This window comes from Myotis myotis, unplaced genomic scaffold (assembly GCF_014108235.1).
Source record: "Myotis myotis isolate mMyoMyo1 unplaced genomic scaffold, mMyoMyo1.p scaffold_m19_p_15, whole genome shotgun sequence".
Lineage (NCBI taxonomy): Eukaryota > Metazoa > Chordata > Mammalia > Chiroptera > Vespertilionidae > Myotis > Myotis myotis.
Window position 1 is genome coordinate 16630329 of NW_023416319.1, and position 16997 is coordinate 16647325.

A 16997-nucleotide genomic window follows, 5' to 3' on the forward strand; every position below is an offset into this window, starting at 1 on the left:
AAATGACATGAAATAATATTCATCAATCTTCTAGGAGTATGTGTAGGGAAGACAAACTTGAAAGTTTAAATACCATGGAAGAAATCAGAAAGAAAAGAGTGAATTTCACCTCAACACTCAATAAAAGAAAAAAAGAACGATCAATTTGACTACATATAGACTAAATTTACAACTTTGGTAAGTGTGTGTGTATAAATAAAAAACAAACTAGATTTCTCCCTCCTTCCCCCCACCCCACCAAAAAAAGGGCAGATACTTTTTTTAAAAAATATTTTCATCACTCCTACATTTGCAAGAAATATGAATTACAATCTTTTTGTATAACTAATTGATGCAAAATAGGTTTTAAAAAAGAAGCCCCTCGCCCTGGCTGGTTTGGCTCACTGGATAGAGCATTGGCCTGGGGATTGAAGGGTCTCAGGTTCGATTCTGGTCAAGAGCATGTACCTTGGTTGCGGGCACATCCCCAATAGGGGGTGTGCAGGAGGCAGCTGATCAATGCTTCTCTCTCATTGATGTTTCTAACTATCTCTCTCCCTTCCTCTCTGTAAAAAATCAATAAAATATATATTTAAAAAAAAAAAAAGAAGCCCCTCAATAGATAAATGGGTAAAGGACAATTTCAGAGGAGGAAGTACTAAGAATACATATAAAAATACAGTAAATAGGCCCTGGCCAGGTAGCTTATTTGGTCAGAGCATTGTCCCAATGTGCCAAGGTTGCAGGTTTGGTCTCCAGTCAGGGCACATATAAGAAGCAACCAATGAATGAATGCATAAATAAGTAGAACAATAAATCAATGTTTTTTTCTCTCTCCTTCTCTCCCTCTTTCTCTCTGTATACAAATCAATCAATCACTAATTTTAAAAAATAGTAAACAAATGTATATTAAAATAACATAGCTCTTTTTTGGTTTATTAAATTAACAAATACATTTCCCCCAGTAAATTAAAAAATGTAACAGCTTTATTGAGATATAATTCACATACCATACAATTCACCCATTTAAACTGTACAATTAATGACTTTTAGTATATTCATCACTACAACTTATTTTCTTTTTCTAAAAAAAGAAAAGAAAACATTTTCTTTTTTGTTGAATTTATTTGGGTGACATTGGTTAATAAAATTACATAGGTTTCAGGTATACAATTCTATAATACATCATCTGTATATTGTATTGTGTGTTCACCACCTCAAGTCAAATCTGTCTTCCATCACCATTTATTCTCCCTACACCCTCTTCTATCCCTCCCCGCCCCCAACCCCCCAGCATTGGGTAAAGATTTTCAATGATCCTACCTAATGCTGGGAAGACTGTGAAGAGGCTAGAATCTCATACACTTTGAGTAAGGTAATCTCTCAGAAAAGCAACTTGTATTAATGTGCACACTAATTGACCCATTAATTTCCTTTCTGGGAATCACAGCATTATGTATACTACAGAAAATTTGGAAACTCCAGAAAGTGATGGATAGGAGAATGGCTTGGTTAACTTATGGGACATCTTAACAATGGAATGCTACACAGCCATCAAAATTATGTTTACCAAGAGGTTAAAAGAATGTGAAAAAACATGATAAATGTTAACCGAACTAGTATGATAAATTATCATCTGAAAGGGTGGCTGCAATTATATAAAGGAGTCTATTCATAGGAAAAAATACATGGGAAGAAAGTACAATGGTGATACTAAGATGATTGAATTCTAAGTGGATTTTTCTTTGCCATTTTCCAAATTTCCTTTATGTACTCAGCTATCTTTTTATTGGGGGGGGGGGGGGAGTTGGGGGAAGAAGGGAAAAGGGAAAGGCAGAGGCGTGCTCCCAGAAGGGAGCGCACCTCAGCTATCTTTATAACACCAAATACTAAGCATAAAAATGAGACCGAATCCTGGTGGAAAGTAACAAAGACCTGGATTAGGGCCTTTGTGGTGAGTCTGGGGAAAGGAGGAGGAGAATAGATACAATTTGGTAGCTTACTGAATCTGGGGAATGAGTGGGTGCCAAGGATGAAAGGCAATGTTGACATTTGGAGGAACTGAGGGCACTGGTGCTGTAAACTTAAATGAGGATCCCTGCCTAGCTCAGGGGATAGAGCGTCGTCGGCCTGCGGACTGAAGAGTCCTGGGTTCAATTCCAGTCAAAGGCACATGGCTGGGTTGTGGGCTCGGTCCCTAGTAAGGGGCGTGCAGGAGGCAGCTGATCAGTGATTCTCATCATTGATGTTTCCATCTCCCTCTCCTTCGTCTCTGAAATATATATAATAAAATATATAATAAATATAATAAATATTATATATATATATAATAAAATGAGGATCCCTCGAGTAATCACAGCACAATGGTTCAGAGCATGGGCTCTTGCTATAGATGCACACTTTGAATCCCTGGCTCAACCTTTTATAGGTGGGTAACCCTGAACAAGTCATTTAATCTCTTTGAGCTTGTTTCCTCATCTCTAAAATGGGGATAATAACAACACCTGTATTATAGGATTGTTAGGAGGATGGATTAATAATAGAGAGTTTAGAAAGTACAGAAATAGTCCCTTCATCTCCCCTCTTCCAGCCAGCTCACTGCCAGGAGGTTGCCCCAGGGGATGCTCCAAAGCTCACAGGAATGGCAATGGCTGGGACCCTGAAGTGGGATGTGTGGGAGGATTGGAGTAGAGGAATGGAGAGTTAGGAACTAAGAAACTGCAAAACAAGTAGGGTAGTGTAACCGTAAAGCAGAGAGGCTCTGGAGCACCCCAGCAGAGCCTTCCTGTCCCATGTCAGTATAGCAAGATGCTTTCTGGATGGTGTAAGTAGAGGGCACAGGAGAGGCTGTCTGCCTTTGCTCAGTAGGTGCTGAATTGGGTCCATTCTGCCTTACCACTCTGCCTCCTGCCCCACCTAGACCTAAACTTGCTGAGAGCATAAAAAATAAGGACAGCTAGTGGGACAGCTGCTAGAAGATAAAGGGAATTCTGTTTGCTGGTCTGGCCTCCAAAGGCCACCTCTGTCACTGCCCCGGCCTGTCCTGCACACATAGGAGGTAGGATAGGATGTTTGAGTAGCTAACCGATATTTGGCTGAAGTCCAAGACCACATTCCTACCTGGCCCCCCTCCCAGGTCTTGAAATATGAGGCTGGCTACGTAATGGTGATTGCCTCATCTTTGGTCTGGTGTTCTTTCTGTCGGGCCTCAGACTGTATAACTGCCTGTGTGAATTCTGCAGAAGCTATTAGTTCCATCAGTACAGTCCCCAGAACCTGCCTACCTGCTTCCTGCTGGCCATGATCATGTTCCTCCTGTATGTTGACCTTCCCCTACCCAGTGCCCACCCCTCCTGTCTGAAAGCTGGTCCCTCAGTTCAGGAGCCCCTTCTGGTCTCCTCAGGAAGATCCCATCCTAACCTGTGACCCCTCCCCACCTTGACTATCTGGGCCCCAGGACTCCAAAAAACATCCCCTTTCATTACCCAGAACTTCCCAAACCCAACCCCTGCTCATGCCCTGGCTCCTCTCATCTGCCCCTGACACTTCTTCCATTTTCCTCCCTCACTCCTACTCCCCTGCACTTCTAACCACCACCCCTCGGCCACCCCCTCCATCCATCCCCTCCTAACTTCTACACCCTTCCACCTGTCCTCTTTTCCTGATTCTCACCTCTCTCTACTTTCTGACCTGGCCTTGAATGTCCTCTGCCCCCTCCCCCCCCATCCTACCCTCCCACCTGCTTCTCACTTCCCTCCTGCCTTGTCTCCCCTGGAGCTGGAGCATCTGCAGTTTATAAACAATAAGCAGCTGTATGAAGCCATTTCCTACAGCAGCTACTCCCTCAGAAATAACAAGTACAACCTCTCCTCCCTTAAGTTCATCCTGTAGGCACAGAGTGGACTTAACTCTCCCTCCACCCTGGGAATTTCCCTCTGGGCCAGACTCAGATCCCACCCCCATCCAGAATCCCAACCTCCCAGAGAGCCTGGGTCATACACTCAGAAGTGTCAGATTCCAGGCATCACAGTCACAGGTGATTGACCCCGGCCTACCCTCATTTCTCTGGCTCTTCTCCCTAGGCATCATTTCTGGGCAGGAAACCTTCTTCCCTCAAACTTTCCCTTATTCCTGGGTATCCTGACCCTGCTCCCTCTACCCCTCAGGACATGGATAGAAACAGTACCTCCTAGGACAGGGATCTAAATACTATCTGTGGATGGAAGCCCATTAGAAAAATCCAATCCAACCTGCTGGGTGAGGTGGAAACAGCCTGCAGTGGGGAGCTCTGGTGGTTTATTATCCTGTCTCCCCCAGACTTCAGGCCCTTGCTGGGGATCAATTGTGGATTGCCCTCCATCCCCACTGTATTTTTTTCAACACCACCAAGCAATTATCTGACAGCAACTGGGTGTCCTATAATTCAACTAGATTCTGACACTATCTACCTGGAGAATAGTATCAGATCCCACAGGTTAAGGATTCCATCTTTCAAGACTGACCTCCACTTCAGACATCCACCACAGGTCCAGGTTGTCCCTGTGCTTCTGACTAACTGGCTGTAAATTGAACATTCTCATGAGGGGAGGGACATCCCCCTCACCTGTTTGATTAATCTGCCAGAATAGCTCACAAAACTCAAGAAACCAGTTTACTTACTAGACTGCCAGTTTATTACAAAGGATATTAAAAGATACCCTTAGTGCCGTAACCGGTTTGGCTCAGTGGATAGAGCGTCGGCCTGCGGACTGAAGGGTCCCAGGTTCGATTTCCGGTCAAGGGCATGTACCTTGGTTGCAGGCACATCCCCAGTAGGGGGTGTGAAGGAGGCAGCTGATCGATGTTTCTCTCTCATCGATGTTTCCAACTCTCTATCCCTCTTCCTTCCTCTCTGTAAAAAATCAATAAAATATATTAAAAAAAGAGAAAAAGATACCGATAGAAAGAAACAACAGGCCCCAAATGGAGTCACTTGTGCTGAGCCCCACAGTGGCAAACTTAATTGCTGTTTCAGCCTCTCCCAGGAATGTGACTTGAAAAAAAATGTTTTTATTGTTTTCAGAGAGAGAGAGGGAGAGGAAGAGATAGAAACATCAATGAGGAGAGAGAATAATTGATTGGCTGCCTCCTGCACACCCCACACTGGGAATCAAGTCTGCAACCAGGGCATGTACCCTGACTGGGAATTGAACCAGTAACTTTTGTTAGCCTTGTGTATCATTGGCCATCATTGACCTTTAACTCGAAGAGGGCTAGGACTATGCCCAACCAACTGAGGCACACTGGCCAGGGCACCACCCTCATTCTTGGTGAAGGCCACCCCTCACTCGCCTTTTCCCTCCCCTCCCACCTCTCATCCCCTTCCTCCTTTCTTGTCCTCAGAGAACATTAATTTATCATCTCCAGAGGCTTCCTCTGTCCTTAAGAAATGGTCAGGTTTAAGGTAGTGGGTGCAGCTGGCTGTGACAAGAGGAACCACTAGGGGGAGCCTGTGCCTAGGAAGAAACTAAGTGAAGACTTGAGGAGCTACTTGAAGGGTACTTCTTCCCTTCTCTCCAGGAAGTGAGTGTCAGGCATTCCAGCCTGGGTTAGCTCCCTATGGAGGTGGGGGGTTTGGATCTCCTTCTTTCCCACTCTTTGAAGCGCCCTCTCTTTCCCGGACCACCCAGGTCAGTGTGAATCAAATTCTGGTGCATCTGAATACTGCCTAAGGACAGTTCCCTGATAGCTGTATTCAACATGGAGCTTAGCACATCCGGTGTGGCTCAGTTGGTTGAGTGTCATCCCATGCACCAAGAGGTTGCCTGTTCGATTCCCAGTCAAGGTACATGCCTGCCTGGGTTGTGGGCTCAATCCCCAGTGGGGGTCATGCAGGAGGCAGCTGATTGATGTTTTTATCTCTCTCTTCCTCTCCTTCCTCTCTCTCTAAAATCAATAAAAACATATTTTAAAAACAAACAAACATTGCCCTGGCTGGTTTGGCTCAGCGGATAGAGTGTCGGCCTGTGGACTGAAAGGTCCCAAGTTCAATTCTGGTCAAGGGCACATGCCCAGGTTGTGGGCTCGACCCCCAGTAGGGGGCGTGCAGGAGGCAGCCATTGATGTTTCTATCTCTCTCCCTCTCCCTTCCTCTCTGAAATCAATAAAAATATATTTAAAAAAACAAAAACAAACAAACATGAAGATCAATCTTCAGTTCTTTGACCTGACCCCCCAACTCTCTCTAGCTCCTTCTACCCATTCCTCCCATAGAACCACACTGACCCAGGCTTTTTTTTTTTTTTTTTTTAATTTTTTTAATTAAATCTTTATTGTTCAGATTATTACATTTGTTCCTCTTTTTTCCCCCCCCCATAACTCCCCTCCTCCCAGTTCCCGCCCCACCCTCCGCCCTCACTCCCCACCCACTGTCCTCATCCATAGGTGCACGATTTTTGTCCAGTCTCTTCCCGCATCTCCCACACCCCTTTCCCCCCCAGGAATAGTCAGTCCATTCCCTTTCTATGTCCCTGATTCTATTTTTAATCAAGAGTTCATTCTGTTCATCAGATTATTTATTCACTTGATTCTTAGATTCACTTGTTGATAGATGCATATTTGTTGTTCATAATTTGTATCTTTACCTTTTTCTTCCTCTTCCTCTTCTTAAAGGATACCTTTCAGCATTTCATATAATCCTGGTTTGGTGGTGATGAACTCCTTTAGCTTTTCCTTATCTGTGAAGCTCTTTATCTGACCTTCAATTCTGAATGATAGCTTTGCTGGATAAAGTAATCTTGGTTGTAGGTTCTTGGTATTCATCACTTTGAATATTTCTTGCCACTCCCTTCTGGCCTGCAAAGTTTCTGTTGAGAAATCAGCTGACAGTCGTATGGGTATTCCCTTGTAGGTAACTGAGTTTCTTTCTCTTGCTGTTTTTAAGATTCTCTCTTTATCTTTTGCTCTTGGCATTTTAATTATGATGTGTCTTGGTGTGGTCCTCTTTGGATTCCTTTTGTTTGGGGTTCTCCGCGCTTCTTGGACCTGTAAGTCCATTTCTTTCACCAGGTGGGGGAAGTTTTCTGTCAGTATTTCTTCAAATAGGTTTTCAATATCTTGCTCTCTCTCATCTTCTGGCACCCCTATAATTCTGATGTTGGTACGCTTGAAGCTGTCCCAGAGGCTCCTTACACTATCCTCGCATTTTTGGATTCTTTTTTCATTTTGCTTTTCCGGTTGGGTGTTTTTTGCTTCCTCGCATTTCAAATCATTGACTTGATTCTTGCGCTCCTCTGGTCTGCTGTCGGGAGTCTGTATAATATTCGTTATTTCAGTCCGTGTATGCTTAATTTCTAGTTGGTTCCCCAATATAAGATCGAGGGTCTTATTAGTTTTCTTGTAGATCTCATTAAGTTTATCGGCGGCTTCTAAACAGTTCTTGAGAGACCTTAAAAGTGTGGTTCTGAACTCTATATCTTCCATTGACAATTTTGTCCTGTTTCTTTGTCTCCGCATTTTGTTATGCTTCCTTGGTGCACCCCCTAGTGGTCTTTGTTCGCAGTCTTATAGTTAAATCTTGATTGTTGTAGTTAATTCCAGGGAGGGTTTGACCTCCAGGCCAAGTGGCTATGAGAATCAGCTGTGTCAGCAGTGAGAGAACTTCTGTCCTCTAGGGAGGTGCTAATCTAGCCTTTGCCTGAGGCTATCCAGCAAATGCCTGTGTGCAGGGCTTGGGCGGGGCGGGTCGCACAGGATCAACAGGGTGGGCCGGAGAGAGCAGTTATGGCGGCTCTCAGTCCTGTCCCCAGGGGCTCTGCCTCTCTGAGTCCCAGCACCCGCTGCAAAGCTCAGAGAGAAAGCTGCACTCACTCTGACCGAAGCCAGACAGTCCCGCTTCTCCCGTTTGAGTCTGGGTCCCTAAAGACTCGCCCGGATCTGGAGCTCAGAGTCTGGGACTCCCTCCCGATTGAAAACGCCAACCGCGCCCTCTGCCGCCAGCCCGCTCCGCGCACTCCGCACCTCAGAATTTGACTTCAGCACTGTGCCTCCTCTGAGTGTCCGTATGCGTTTCTCTTTCCTCCTAGTTGTAGGACTTCCACTCAGCCAGCGTTCCTGTGGTTCTGGGTGATGTCCCTTCCGTTTTTTGGTTTCACTTTTGAAGTAGTTGTTCAGAGCAGCAAACTCCAGCGTTAACCTATGCCGCCATCTTGGTTCTCCTGACCCAGGCTTTACCTGTCCTTCTTCCCTCCTGGTCTGGGGATCAGGGGACCCTGGGTAGTACCAGTTATGTCCATTCCTTCCACCTCCACCCCAGCTCCCAAGATGGCTCTTGGCTCAGCAGCTTTTTCACCCTCACTATTGCCCCAGGTGGGCTGGTTCTTCCTTCAGATTCAGCTGACTTACTTCTATCAATTTCATGTTTGGATCAACCAAACAGTAAGTCTTCCCTAAGGGAAGAAGGGAAGAAAGCCCGAGAATCCATAAAAACCCAGAGTCCAATCCCTCTCATTCAAGGTCACAGGGACCAGTTACTGCCTGCATCTGTAATAATAATTTAAACTATTACGACACTGGTACTGTGATGCATGCTAAGGGTTCAAAAGTACAAATAACCATGTCTTTGCCCTCAGGGAATTTGTTTACTAAATAGGGAGACAAATAAGTAGGTAACACAACATAATTTGATAAATGCTGTTTTAGAGGTATGCACCAAAAACTGTGGGAGAACAGGAGAAGGTGCAACTAAATTTATTGGAGGTGAGCAGGGAAGTCTTAGGAGAGGAGATGATATTTGAATGTATCTTAAAGAGTGTAGGCCAGGCAGAGAAGAAGGGGGAGAGCATGCCAAACATAAGGCACAGGGATAAGAAACCTAGTGAGTTCAAGGAACAACAAAGTAGTTCAAAGTGTAATATATTCTTCAGAAAGTGGGAGAAGGAAGAGTGACTGGAAAAAAGACTGGAAAGAAAGGCAGATCCAGTAATGAAGGAAGAGATGTGTTTGTTGAGAATTTGGCCTTTACCCTGAATATTGAAATAGGTGCTGAACTTGATCATATTTGCTTGTTATTATATTCTGGGTAAGCAAGGCTAGATTTGAGAAGACAGGGATACCAACCAGGAACCCATGGTAACAGTCTCAATGATAGGTGGTTGGGCCAGGCCTAGTGCTGGGTCAGGGCATGGGAGGAAAGCAGGAGTGGTTTGGACACTGGCCCACCTTGGCCACGAGGTCCAATTTCCTACAGGCCACATGGAGAGGAAGGGGTGAGGCTCTGATCTCTGGCTTTTTCAGGCTGGTTGCTATAGTCCTATGGTCCAGTCATTGGGCAGCAAGGAAACTGGTCTGTGTTCACATAGCAGATTCCTAGGTAAAGTTTGGAGTCTTCTGACTTAGGCAGACGACACTGGGCCATTTCTTTCTTTCTTTTTTTTTAAAAAATATATTTTTATTGATTTCAGAGAGGAAGGGAGAGGGAGAGATAGAAACATCAACGATGAGAGAGAATCGTTGATTGGCTGCTTTCCTGCATGCCCCACACTGGGGATTGAGCCTGAAACCCAGGCATGTTCCCTGACCTGGAATCGAACCATGATCTCCTGGTTCATAGGTTGATGCTCAACCACTGAGCCACACCAGCCAGGTTCACATTGGGCCATTTCTATGATGGCCCTTTTACACCCTCCACCAGAATCCAGTCACATGATGACATATGCATGCCTGAGCGGTTTTTCAAAGTCCTAAGACATGGTTTGGGGTCAGTCCCACCCCCCCACATTAGAGGTGAGACATGAGCAAAGACAAGAGCAATCAAGGGCCCAGCCTATTAGAGCAGATGAAAAGTTCCCAACTAAGCCCACCTGCTCCCCTGAGAGCTGCAAGACTGGGTCATGCCTCACTGGAGGCTCTACTAATGGGTGGCCCTGAGGAACCTTCTTGAGTCATACAACTCCAAGGAATAACTGGTCCCCTTCTTTTTCCTGTGCCCCAGGGGCCTTCTGAGTACAATTCCTTCTCCTCTGAGCACAAAAGGAGTTTCAACCCAAATTTCAAGCAAAGAAACAACCACAGTTCAGCAGGATCATGACCAGGAAGATTTCTTTTGTCCATCCCCAGCTTCCCACTGAGGAGCCATATTGGGCCCAGCCTCAAAACCAAGAAGAGGAAGAGGACCCTTCCTGGCCGAGGAGGCTGAGGGATGACCTTTCCCTAGTTCTGGGCCTCTGGGAGTAGTAGTAGCATGACTCCTGGTGTTTGGTAGATAACCGGGCTTGAGGCCAGGACAAGGGCCACCCAAGTCCTGGATGAGGCCAAAGTATCATCCTTAACACTTAAATGAAACTGGGGAGCGATCCCAGGACTTGGCCATGTAGATGAGCCAACTCATGAGGCTGATGAGTAGCAACAGGCCTTGACAAGCCGGAGAAGCTGCCCCACTTTGCCAAGAGACTGAAGAACTGTCTCTAGAACCATAGGAAACCAAAGGACCACCTTAAACACAGGATAAGGCTGAGCAGAATCCAAGCTGTAGGTACCAGCTGAGGATAAAGCTGAGTGGCAGTTTTTACCTTGTCCCAAGTCTTGGACAAGGGATAGCTGGGGGCCCAGGATGATGCTAAGTAGCAGTATCCGGGGTCCTACCCTAAACCCAGAACCAGGCTGAGGGGTCACTTGGGTAGAAGTGGGCATAGGGTCAAGGCCTCTTCGGAAGTGGTCTTACTGAATAAATCCAGACAAACAGAAATCTGTGTTGGAGATGCTCTTGTTTCTTGGCTTAGGGAGTCAACAGGTATGTGGGGTACTCCAAGCAACCCTACTCAGGTAGCTTTTCTGTCTGTGACAAATCTTGCCTCAATTAGGGGCTGCTCCAGGAATCCTGGGGGAAAAAAGCATGGGCCCAGGACCTATCACAGCTCCTATGTGGGAACAGAAGAGTCTTGAGGAAAGGGTCCAGCTCTGCAGATCCCCCTCCTCACAACAGGCTAGAAAAGCTAGCATTGAGCCAGGAATGAGAAATGCATTCAAGACCAAGCTGATAGTAGCTATTGGGCGGTATGGTGAAGTGGTTCAAATCTGGAGTTGCGCCCTAGCTGGTTTGGCTCAGTGGATAGAGCATTGGCCAGCAGACTGAAGGGTCCTGGGTTCTATTCTGGTCAAGGGCACATGCCTGGGTTGCGGGCTCGGTCTCCAGTAGGGGGTGTGCAGGAGGCAGCCAATCAATGATTCTTTCTCATCATTGATGTTTCTATTTCTCGCTCCCTGTCCCTTTCTCTCTGAAATCAATAACAAATATGTATTATAAAAAAAGAGTTGCTACTTTTTAGTTGACTCATCTCAACTAATCTTTCTAAACCTTATTTCCTATTTCTAAACCTATTTCCTCACCTGTAAAATGGGGATAATATTAGTGCTTTCCTGATGGGGTTATCAGAAGCATTAAATGAGGAATTATTAAAAAACCAGCAGAGTACCTGACACATATTAAATGCTCATAAGCGTTAATTATTTTCATGATTGGAAATGTCCACTTTAGTCAACAGATTTAGGTTCAACCTTCTATAACCCACAACCCTCTGATATGTTTAGCTGTTCAAAAACATACAAACCACCCTGGCCAATGTGGCTCAGTTAGTTGAGTACTGTCCCATGCACAAGGAGGTTGCTGGTTTGATTCTGGGTCAGGGCACATGCCCAGTAGGGGGTGTGTAGGAGGCAGCCATTAGATGTTTCTCTCTCTCTCCCTCTCCCTTCTCTCTCTCTAAAACATATTTTAAAAAACATGCATGTACAAACTGTGTATATATTCCTGGAGTATTTTCCAACATCAACAATCATTTCTCTTGTAGAGCACACACACAATTGGGTGTCCTACAAGTCAATTCAATTATGGCACTAACTACCTGGAGTTAGTTCAGATCTCACAGGTTAAGGGCTCAGTCCCATGAGACTGCCCACTTTTCACACGCCAGTCACATGCATGTGCCCTGCCTGGGATTTGACCCAGCAACTTTTTGGTGCATGGGAGGATGCCCAACTGATAAAGATTTAGGCCGGGGCTAAAATGATATAGAGTTTTTAAAAAAATGTTTTTATTGATTTCAGAGAGAGGAAGGGAGAGATAAAAACATCAGTGATGAGAGAATCATTGATCAGCTGCCTCCTGTATGCCCCCAACTGGGGATCAAACCGTGACCTCCTGGTTTATAGGTCGACACTCAATCACTGAGCCACACTGGCTGGGCATGATATAGATTTTTAAAAAATATATATATTTCTTGATTTCTGAGAGGAAGGGAGGAGAGAGATAGAAACATCAATGATGAGAGAGAATCATTGATTGGCTGCCTCCTGCACACCCCACACTGGAGATGGAGCCTGCAACCCAGGCATGTGCCCTTGGCTGGAATTGAACCTGGGACCCTTCAGTCTGCAGGCTGATGCTCTATCCACTGATCCAAGCTGGCTAGGGCATGATATAGATTTTTTTAAAATGCCAGTTGCAAGACACTGGTGGAATTCCCATATTATAAATTGGTTTGATAATTTTCTAGAATGACTCACAGAACTCTGGGAAATACAACTCAGGCAAAGCCAGATGAAAGAGATGCATAGGGCAGGCACAGGATGGATGTGAGTGCCTGTCATTTTCATGACCTCTCTAGGTGTCACCCTCCCAGCACCTTGATGTATTCATCAAGCTAGATTCTAGAAGCTCAAATTTCCCTGTTCAGCAGTTTTTATAGATGGAGCTCAATCTCTAACCCACTGCCTTCCCAGGAGGCTGGAAATGGGGCTGAAAGTTCCAACCCTCTCATCACTTGGTCTTTCTGGTAACCAGCCCCATCAGCGGCTGGGGGCCACACACTCGTTAGCATAAAGGCAGGTGTGATCTAAAGGGGTCTGTTATGAATAACAAAAGATGTTCCTATCACTCGGGGAAGTCCAAGGGTTTTAGGAGAGCTCTGTACCAGAATAAAAACCTGAGGATGAAGACCAAACATATTTATTATACCACAATATTTAGCACAGATATATATTTTTACATTGCTCCAGAACTGAGAAGAGTATTGCACAAACTGGCCCTCTCCAACTCCTAGGCGTCCTTCCCTAATCACAGAAGCGATTTTCAGCCTGTGTCAGTCACACAGAGGCCCTGTCAGGATGGTGCCCAGGCCCCTGGCCCTGGGTGGTCTGATGCCTGGAGGGGAGTCATAGGTCCTCGAGGTGGGGTAGGGGGTGGAGTGCCTGGATCCCAGAGGATGTCCTCATATAGGCTTAGAACTGGGCCTGAGGGCTGTCTTTTAGCCCCAGTCTGCTCCAGTAGAGCTCTGAGCAAGCCCACAGTGAGAGGGGGTTCTGCTCCAGGCTCAGGGAATGGGGTAGGGGGCTCCGACCCATCGGGGAGATGTGTCTGCAGTAGCAACAGGAGCTCAGCTGGAGCTAGGTCTGGTGGGCACAGGCGGCACAGGAGGGGGAGGTGAGCATCAAGCTGGCGGTGCTGGGCAAATTCGGCCAATAGCAGTTTGAAGATCTCACTTCGAAGTAGGGGGCTGGAGTGGCCGAGGGCTAAGCCAGACTCTAGGGCCCGCTCCCACTGCCCCTTTTTCACCAGCTGCCCCACAGCTTGGAGCACAGCTTTGGGCCGCCCACTGCCCAAAAGCAACTCTAGCTCTAGAGCCTCAGGCCTGGTCCCCTCCTCACCTAGTACTGCCAGGGCTCGGCGATACAGGGGAGGCCCGGGACCCCCGGTCCCCCAACCAGGCCCACCCTGCTGCTGTGCTAGCTCCACAAAGGGTGGCAACCATCGTGGCTCCAGTTGGCAGAGGCATTGGCACAGGAGTTCAAAGAGGGGCAGTACCCCATTGGGGGGTTCCTTTCCAACTGCTGTACCCCCTAGTACCTTCTTCCACACATCAGGGGGAGCTTGAGACCTCAACCTGCCATTCCCATCTGGTTGGAGCTGCAGAGCCCTGAGGATGGCACCCCAGGCTGCTGTAGGAAGGGCTTGGAAAATGGTGTTGAGCTGGGCCAGCTGGTCTCCTGTCAACTCAGTCCTTAGCAGACGTGCCACTTCCTGCTCTGCCAGCTCTGTCCAGCCAGCCTCCTCCTCATCCCCAGCCACCAGCTGGGCTTTGAGCTGCTCTAAGCTCCGGTAATCCCGAAGTTCGGCCCTCAATGTGGTCAATAGTGTAGATGGGGACACATGGCCCTGGAGGATGGAGGCCAGGGCCTGAGGTGCCCGGAATACGTTGTTCTGTCTCAGTTCCTCTGGGGTGAGCTGGGCACCCCGCAGGCTCCGCCGTTGGTAGTACTCGCAGGCTTCCTCAAACACCAGGTCTTCAGCTGAGGGCAGCTCAAGAGTCTGTGGGGCTTCCCATACTACTTGAAACAGACCCAAGGCTGAAAGCAAACGAAGACCCCCTCGGGTCTCCATCTCTTCCTCATCTTTTGTGCCAGGAGCTAGGGGTTCAAGCAAATGTACTCGGTCTGTACTAAGGACCTTCCTCTCCAGCAGCTGCCCGCTGCCCATGTCCAACAATTCCAGTGTGGAGCCCAGCACACAGGCTAGAGTGCCATGAAATGTTCCCAGTGCTGCAGACCCTGCTAGGCCTACAGGTGCCTCCTGCAAGGTGCCCACAGCTCGGGTACCACCGTGGGACTGCACCAGGCTCACAGTGCCCCTGAAGTCAAGCAACAGCAGGCCCTGGGGAGTTGGGGCCCAGGTATGTACAGTCCATGGCTGCCTGGGGGACAGCAGCCCAGGAAGGCCTCGGAGCAGGGTCCGGAAGTCCCATGTGTCCCCTCGTCCAGGATTCAGGCTCTTACTGTAGGAGAGGCGAAGACTTGGGGCAGCCACCGTCACCTTCCCCTTACCTGGGCTCCAGATGAGCAGAATGTGGCTCACGCCAGGCAAGGTGGTGGCAGTGGGCACCAGGAAGAGGTCCTTGCGGGAGGCCAGTAGCCTGAAAGGGGGGCAATGGTGTAGGAGGATGTGTGGGCGGCCCAGGTTGGAGCCGGTCTCCCCGCTGGGCTCCAGAGTCCTGACGCACACGCAGTGGCTGAAAGCGGCGGCGGCTGGCGGTACCCCGCCCTCAGCATCAGCCGGTGGCTCCTCGCACCACACCAGGCGGCCTCGGGGTGCCGCCACGGCAACCACGCGGGATCCGCCGCCCGGACACAGCTCGGTGCTCTGGAGCAGCCGCCAGCCAGGCCCCACGCCCGCACCCCACACCTCCGCGAGTCCACTCTCCCACACCAAGACCAGCGCGGGTCGCACGGGCCACGGCAGGAAGAAGGCGTCCAGAGGCGAAGGGTGGCCCGCCGGCCAGGCACGCTCCAGCTCCTCGCCGAGTCCACGCACTGCGACTAGCAGCTGCGGGGCCGGCGCCCCCGGGGGTCGCAGCAGCAGCAGGTGGCGGCCATCGGGGCTGCAGCGGACTCGGACGGCTGGGTCCGCAGCCAGAAGCTCCCGGAGCCGCGCCGCGCCGCTGAAGTTGCTCAGGTCCGAGAGCAGGCGCAGAGTCGCCGCACGCTTCATGGTGCCGGCGGCCCAGTGGGGCTGGGCCCGGCGCTGGGTCCGGGGCTCCTAGGGGAGGTCGACGGAGGAGCTGAGACTTCCGTCCCGGGTCGATGAGGTGGGCGGAGGCCCGGCCTCAGTGCCTCCGCCCCGCCCCGCCCCGCCCCGCCCGCCGGTTAGCGGAGGGCTGGCCCCCGCTCGCCGGGGGAGGAGTCACGGAAGCCGCGCAGGGAGGAGGCCCCGGAGCCCCCGGAGCCCCCGGAGCCCCTGACCTCGCCATCCCCAGGGACGCTGTCTGAGCTGGGATGTGGGAAGACGCGGAGTGGCCAGAATCTGACGCAGGAACTGGTTATTCCAGTCCCGCTGAGCCCTGAACTGAAAGCCCTTCCCCAGGCTTTCCTTCCCTCGCAGCCTCACTCTCTCACCCCAACTTATTCACTCATTTATTCATGAAATTTTATTGAGCACTTACGCTGACTAGACAGTCCTGAGCAAAACAGAAACCCTCGACCTCATAGCGGTGACAGTTTAATGGAAAATAATTATAATAGCTAATACTTCCGTACAACAAGCCCCTTCTACAGATAAGGAAAATAAAGCACAGAGAGATTAAGTAAATTGACCAAGATCACGCAGCTATTAAGCAGTAGAGGTAGAGGTGGGCTTTCAACCACAGGTAATCTGAGTCCAGAGTCAGTATACCAAAGCACTTTATGCACTTTATCAACAATGCATCACTGAAACTAACAGCCTGCTAGAAAACGTAATTAAAACATACGTTAGAGGCACTGATTCTGGGTGTAATTTCTCCAGCAACACCTACAAGCTGATATGCAGGGGCTCTTTCCACCTCTGACTGCCTTTTCAGGTCATGTGGTCGGTATTCCTCCTCCCTCCAAGTCGAGTCCCTCTTCATGAGTCCTGCTTCTCCCTCTGTTCCCCCACAAATTCCCTGAGAACCTGCATCCATTTCTACTTCATCAGCTTCATTCTGTCCTCTTGCTCTCGTCATAGAAACACTCCCACCTGTCCTGCCGTAGAAGTCACTCTTTCATCCTTATTACCTTTAGCCCTATTGTTCCCTCTCCCTTTCCTTTCAGTCAAGTTTCTTGCAAAGATCCTCTAGCGTTTGCTGCCTCCACGTTTTCTTCCATTCCTTTCTCAAACAACTACTTACCTGAAAGTCCCTCCTGTGGTTTCCACAGCATTTTTTTCCTCCCAATTTCCTCTTTTCTATCTTCAGAATTTTGTTTGCTATTGGTTCATCTTCCTCCACCATTCTTTAAATGTAGGTGTTTAAATTCTATCTTGACCCTATTTTTTTTTTAACCTTCTTCCTAGGTCATTCCCTCTCTTCTCGTGACTTGAACCATTACCACTAAGCCAATGGCTCCAAAATATTTATATCTGCTCAGTTCCATAAAATCATTGAAGTTACTGCCCAGCATATCTTTTTTGTAATCCTCACCCAAGGACAGGCTTAGAGAGAGGAAGAGAGAGAGAGAGAGAGAGAGAGAGAGAG

General features: G+C 48.4%; 1 protein-coding gene across 1 annotated transcript; it reads right to left on the bottom strand.

Moving 5' to 3' along the window:
- Nucleotides 1-12945: 12945 nt before the first annotated feature.
- Nucleotides 12946-15750, bottom strand: HPS6 (HPS6 biogenesis of lysosomal organelles complex 2 subunit 3). Its single transcript, XM_036336208.1, has one exon. It carries the CDS (start codon nucleotides 15494-15496, stop codon nucleotides 13115-13117), a length of 2382 nt encoding a protein of 793 aa, XP_036192101.1. The 5' UTR covers nucleotides 15497-15750; the 3' UTR covers nucleotides 12946-13114.
- Between the last annotated feature and the right edge of the window lie 1247 nt (nucleotides 15751-16997).